The 5,935-nt window shown below is 62.4% G+C and overlaps 1 protein-coding gene across 1 annotated transcript in view; it reads left to right on the top strand.

Annotated features, from left to right (window-relative positions):
• Positions 1 to 5,935, top strand: part of LOC108803224 (nuclear pore complex protein Nup98-Nup96-like) — a gene marked incomplete at both ends in the record, with an annotated part of 46,228 nt that overhangs the window by 38,653 nt on the left and 1,640 nt on the right. The window contains 6 exon segments of the mRNA XM_018575065.1: positions 128 to 278; positions 2,278 to 2,680; positions 4,012 to 4,178; positions 4,181 to 4,477; positions 4,564 to 4,721; positions 5,499 to 5,642. Of these exon segments, the coding sequence (XP_018430567.1) occupies positions 128 to 278; positions 2,278 to 2,680; positions 4,012 to 4,178; positions 4,181 to 4,477; positions 4,564 to 4,721; positions 5,499 to 5,642 (1,320 nt within the window).

Here is a 5,935-nt window from a genome sequence, read left to right as displayed (position 1 = left end):
GGCAGAGATGGGGGGAGGAGTCATTGGGCTAGGGTTGGTTCTTGGTGCCTTGCCTGTAGGGAGGGCCTCTCCCCCCGTGTAGTCCTTGTGCCGCTCACCTGTTCTGATTGGTGTTCCTCTTTGTCAGGTGATGAAGGCGGCTCTTCAGATTGAGGAAGATGGCGGCGGTGATCGCCTGACGCGTTTTTCCCATTACCCGTCATTACTGGAGACCTCCCAGGAAGTGCGCTCCCCGCGACTCCTCCACCCCTCCTCGCAGGCCCAGCGGACCTCCAGCGGTAAGTGCACCAGAACCGCACATAGAAATTCCTTCTCGTGTGACGCAAAGTGCCGTAACCCGTAGCAACCAAGTCCGGTCCGCGTGGTACAACCAGCGACTTCTACCCGGAGATCCTTAGGGTTAGGCCATTGGTGAGATAGGCGTGTACAGCTTCCACATCCGACTTCCTGGCCCCGGGGACCCCGCTCCATCACCGGTGTCCATACATCCCCCCTGGCCCCGGGGACCCCGCTCCATCACCGGTGTCCATACATCCCCCCTGACCGGGGACCCCGCTCCATCACCGGTGTCCATACATCCCCCCTGACCGGGGACCCCGCTCCATCACCGGTGTCCATACATCCCCCCTGACCGGGGACCCCGCTCCATCACCGGTGTCCATACATCCCCCCTGACCGGGGACCCCGCTCCATCACCGGTGTCCATACATCCCCCCTGACCGGGGACCCCGCTCCATCACCGGTGTCCATACATCCCCCTGACCAGGGACCCCGCTCCATCACCGGTGTCCATACATCCCCCCTGACCAGGGACCCCGCTCCATCACCGGTGTCCATACATCCCCCCTGACCAGGGACCCCGCTCCATCACCGGTGTCCATACAACCAGGGACCCCGCTCCATCACCGGTGTCCATACATCCCCTGACCGTGGACCCCGCTCCATCACCAGTGTCCATACATCCCCCCTGACCAGGGACCCCGCTCCATCACCGGTGTCCATACATCCCCCTGACCAGGGACCCCGCTCCATCACCGGTGTCCATACATCCCCCCTGACCAGGGACCCCGCTCCATCACCGGTGTCCATACATCCCCTGACCGGGGACCCCGCTCCATCACCGGTGTCCATACATCCCCCTGACCAGGGACCCCGCTCCATCACCGGTGTCCATACATCCCCCCTGACCAGGGACCCCGCTCCATCACCGGTGTCCATACATCCCCTGACCGGGGACCCCGCTCCATCACCGGTGTCCATACATCCCCCTGACCAGGGACCCCGCTCCATCACCGGTGTCCATACATCCCCCCTGACCAGGGACCCCGCTCCATCACCGGTGTCCATACATCCCCTGACCGGGGACCCCGCTCCATCACCGGTGTCCATACATCCCCTGACCGTGGACCCCGCTCCATCACCGGTGTCCATACATCCCCCTGACCAGGGACCCCGCTCCATCACCGGTGTCCATACATCCCCCCTGACCAGGGACCCCGCTCCATCACCGGTGTCCATACATCCCCTGACCGGGGACCCCGCTCCATCACCGGTGTCCATACATCCCCTGCCCGTGGACCCCGCTCCATCACCGGTGTCCATACATCCCCCTGACCAGGGACCCCGCTCCATCACCGGTGTCCATACATCCCCCCTGACCAGGGACCCCGCTCCATCACCGGTGTCCATACATCCCCCCTGACCAGGGACCCCGCTCCATCACCGGTGTCCATACATCCCCCCTGACCAGGGACCCCGCTCCATCACCGGTGTCCATACATCCCCCCTGACCAGGGACCCCGCTCCATCACCGGTGTCCATACATCCAGGGACCCCGCTCCATCACCGGTGTCCATACATCCCCCTGACCGGGGACCCCGCTCCATCACCGGTGTCCATACATCCCCCCTGACCGGGGACCCCGCTCCATCACCGGTGTCCATACATCCAGGGACCCCGCTCCATCACCGGTCAGGGGATGTATGGACACCGGCAGGGGGCTGCCAGGCTCTGTGCGGTCACGGCTGCCCGGTAACGGGGTCTCTGCCCATTGTGTACACGTAGACATATAAAGATGTGTTCTGAGGTTGGAGTGGACGGCTCCTGGTCCTCAACAATGGCCGGTCTTGTATGGTGCATGTTGGAGGACGCATGTGCATGTATGTTTTATTTAACTCCCAGTTAGTTTTCTGGGCTCCTAGAAAGCACACGCGTGTAGATGAGCCGCTCACCTGTGCGCAGTACAGGGTTGTATGACCGGTCTCTTCTTCTCCGCAGTGGGGGGTCTTCTGCAGTCCCGCTTCACGGGGTCCACATTACTCAAGCAGAGCGAGTCCGGCCAAAGTCCCCGCCCCTCTCCGGGGGCCCCGTGGCCCGGCCTCGGCCTTCTGGCCCCTTCCTTCTTAATGCCGGCTCCTGCTCCAGACGCGCAGCTGAAGACGGTGGGGACCCGGAGACAGCAAGGCCTGGTACCGTCAGGGAAGTCCGTGTGCTTTGGGCGTGGCAAAATGCTGATTGACATGGGTCTGTTTATGGGCCGCTCATTCCGTGTTGGCTGGGGGCCCAATTGGACCTTGTCTCACAGTGGCGGTATCATCACCGAGCCCGGCACCACCGAGAAGGCTGGAAGAATGGAGAACATGGACTACGGCTTCCTGCCCAAACCCGTCACCACCAAATCGTGAGTGTACATGGAGGCCCATGTGGCCACGTCATGGGTGTTATCATGCACATACATACATACACACGCACATGCATGCATGCATACACACGCATACATACATACACACGCACATACATGCATACATACAAACTACTGGGGGAGGTCTCACCATTGTGGGAGGGGCAGATTACTGGGGGAGGTCTCACCATTGTGGGAGGGGCAGATTACTGGGGGAGGTCTCACCATTGTGGGAGGGGCAGATTACTGGGGGAGGTCTCACCATTGTGGGAGGGGCAGATTACTGGGGGAGGTCTCACCATTGTGGGAGGGGCAGATTACTGGGGGAGGTCTCACCATTGTGGGAGGGGCAGATTACTGGGGGAGGTCTCACCATTGTGGGAGGGGCAGATTACTGGGGGAGGTCTCACCATTGTGGGAGGGGCAGATTACTGGGGGAGGTCTCACCATTGTGGGAGGGGCAGATTACTGGGGGAGGTCTCACCATTGTGGGAGGGGCAGATTACTGGGGGAGGTCTCACCATTGTGGGAGGGGCAGATTACTGGGGGAGGTCTCACCATTGTGGGAGGGGCAGATTACTGGGGGAGGTCTCACCATTGTGGGAGGGGCAGATTACTGGGGGAGGTCTCACCATTGTGGGAGGGGCAGATTACTGGGGGAGGTCTCACCATTGTGGGAGGGGCAGATTACTGGGGGAGGTCTCACCATTGTGGGAGGGGCAGATTACTGGGGGAGGTCTCACCATTGTGGGAGGGGCAGATTACTGGGGGAGGTCTCACCATTGTGGGAGGGGCAGATTACTGGGGGAGGTCTCACCATTGTGGGAGGGGCAGATTACTGGGGGAGGTCTCACCATTGTGGGAGGGGCAGATTACTGGGGGAGGTCTCACCATTGTGGGAGGGGCAGATTACTGGGGGAGGTCTCACCATTGTGGGAGGGGCAGATTACTGGGGGAGGTCTCACCATTGTGGGAGGGGCAGATTACTGGGGGAGGTCTCACCATTGTGGGAGGGGCAGATTACTGGGGGAGGTCTCACCATTGTGGGAGGGGCAGATTACTGGGGGAGGTCTCACCATTGTGGGAGGGGCAGATTACTGGGGGAGGTCTCACCATTGTGGGAGGGGCAGATTACTGGGGGAGGTCTCACCATTGTGGGAGGGGCAGATTACTGGGGGAGGTCTCACCATTGTGGGAGGGGCAGATTACTGGGGGAGGTCTCACCATTGTGGGAGGGGCAGATTACTGGGGGAGGTCTTACCATTGTGGGAGTGGCATATTACTGGGCGGGGGGGATTCCTTGTTACTAATGCGTCTGTCTGTGTTGTCAGGTTTGCGGAGTCCTCCTTTAAGGTTCACGTGCAGAAGCTGAGTTTGGAGGAGAAGGGGAGAGATCTTCATTCCTATCTGATACCATTGGAGATCGAGCTGAAGAACAGCACCGTGCAGCCCGATCCGTGTCCCCTCCTCCTACCCAACCCCGGCGCTGCCTCCATTCATTTGATTGGGTGTCTCTCTCCTGCACAGCGGTGGTGAAGCAGTGGTGCCTGACGTGGACCATGTGCAGGGCATTGTGGGGGCAGCTGCGGGACCTGGAGGCTAGCCTGGATGAGACCAATGAGTACGTGGAGAGATTACATCGGAGGAAGGCTTTCTCTCATTGGTTGGCTGAGACGGCGGCCGAGCGAATCGAGTCGGAGGTTGTCATTCACCAGAAGGAACGTCCCATTGAGGCCGTCTTCAGCTCCCTGACCGGCTGCTGCATCAGTGAAGCGTGTCGGCTGGCGCAGAGATCTGGTGAGCACTACATACGCAGCGCTTCACTCCTCCTGCCACGAGGGGGCGCTGTGTACAATTCCCTGAGCCGTGTCGTGTCTCCGCAGGTGACCATCGGCTCTCCCTCATGTTGTCGCAGTTGGTGGGAAATCAGCAGCTTCAGGAACTGATGACCGTTCAGCTGGAGGACTGGCAGACGCAGCAGGTGGACCGCTTCATCCAGGAGGAGAGGCTGAAGGTCTACGTGCTGTTATCTGGCACTGCCGTAAGTCCCGCCCCCTGGAGGGCAGCGCCCACTCTGTGCCCCCGCCCCCTGGAGGGCAGCGCCCGCTCTGTGCCCCCGCCCCCTGGCGGGCAGCGCCCGCTCTGTGCCCCCGCCCCCTGGCGGGCAGCGCACTGCCTCCTGGGAGGGCAGCGCCCGCTCTGGCCCCCGCCTCCTGGGAGGGCAGCGCCCGCTCTGGCCCCCGCCTCCTGGGAGGGCAGCGCCCGCTCTGGCCCCCGCCTCCTGGGAGGGCAGCGCCCGCTCTGGCCCCCGCCTCCTGGGAGGGCAGCGCCCGCTCTGGCCCCCGCCTCCTGGGAGGGCAGCGCCCGCTCTGGCCCCCGCCTCCTGGGAGGGCAGCGCCCGCTCTGGCCCCCGCCTCCTGGGAGGGCAGCGCCCGCTCTGGCCCCCGCCTCCTGGGAGGGCAGCGCCCGCTCTGGCCCCCGCCTCCTGGGAGGGCAGCGCCCGCTCTGGCCCCCGCCTCCTGGGAGGGCAGCGCCCGCTCTGGCCCCCGCCTCCTGGGAGGGCAGCGCCCGCTCTGTGCCCCCGCCTCCCGGAGCCACGCTTTTTGTGTAGGGGTGTACTTAGTTTTTCACACATTGCTTAGATCTGTAAAATGAGGCGGGGCCATATGGGGTCATCGGAAGTCCTGCCGAGGGCCATGTGACTTGCCTGAGGGCCATGTGACTTGCCTGAGGGCCATGTGACTTGCCTGAGGGCCATGTGACTTGCCTGAGGGCCATGTGACTTGCCTGAGGATGACTGTAAGTTCTCTCCCCTCAGGTATGGCAATCATCGGATAAGAAGTCCATCAATGTTTGCTCACAGCTGGACTGGAAGCGTGCGTTGGCTGTGCACCTCTGGTACATGCTCCCGCCCACTGCGTCTATCGCCCAGGCGCTGCAAAAATACGAGGACGCTTTCCAGGTAGGAAGTCATTAACACTGATGGATACATAATGGGGCTGACGGACCCGCCTCTTCCTGCTGACAGTGGGGTAACGGGGCTGACGGACCCTCCTTCCTACTGACTGGGGTAACGGGGCTGACGGACCCACCTCTTCCTACTGACTGGGGTAACGGGGCTGACGGACCCTCCTTCCTACTGACTGGGGTAACGGGGCTGACGGACCCACCTCTTCCTACTGACGGGGCTGACGGACCCTCCTCTTCCTGCTGGCTGTGGGGTAACGGGGCTGACGGACCCTCCTCTTCCTACTG

This window comes from Nanorana parkeri, unplaced genomic scaffold, assembly GCF_000935625.1.
Source record: "Nanorana parkeri isolate BGI_ZX_2015 unplaced genomic scaffold, ASM93562v1 scaffold3509, whole genome shotgun sequence".
NCBI classification, from domain to species: domain Eukaryota; kingdom Metazoa; phylum Chordata; class Amphibia; order Anura; family Dicroglossidae; genus Nanorana; species Nanorana parkeri.
Note: the sequence above shows the minus strand (reverse complement) of the source record. Positions and strands in the feature narration are given on the sequence as shown.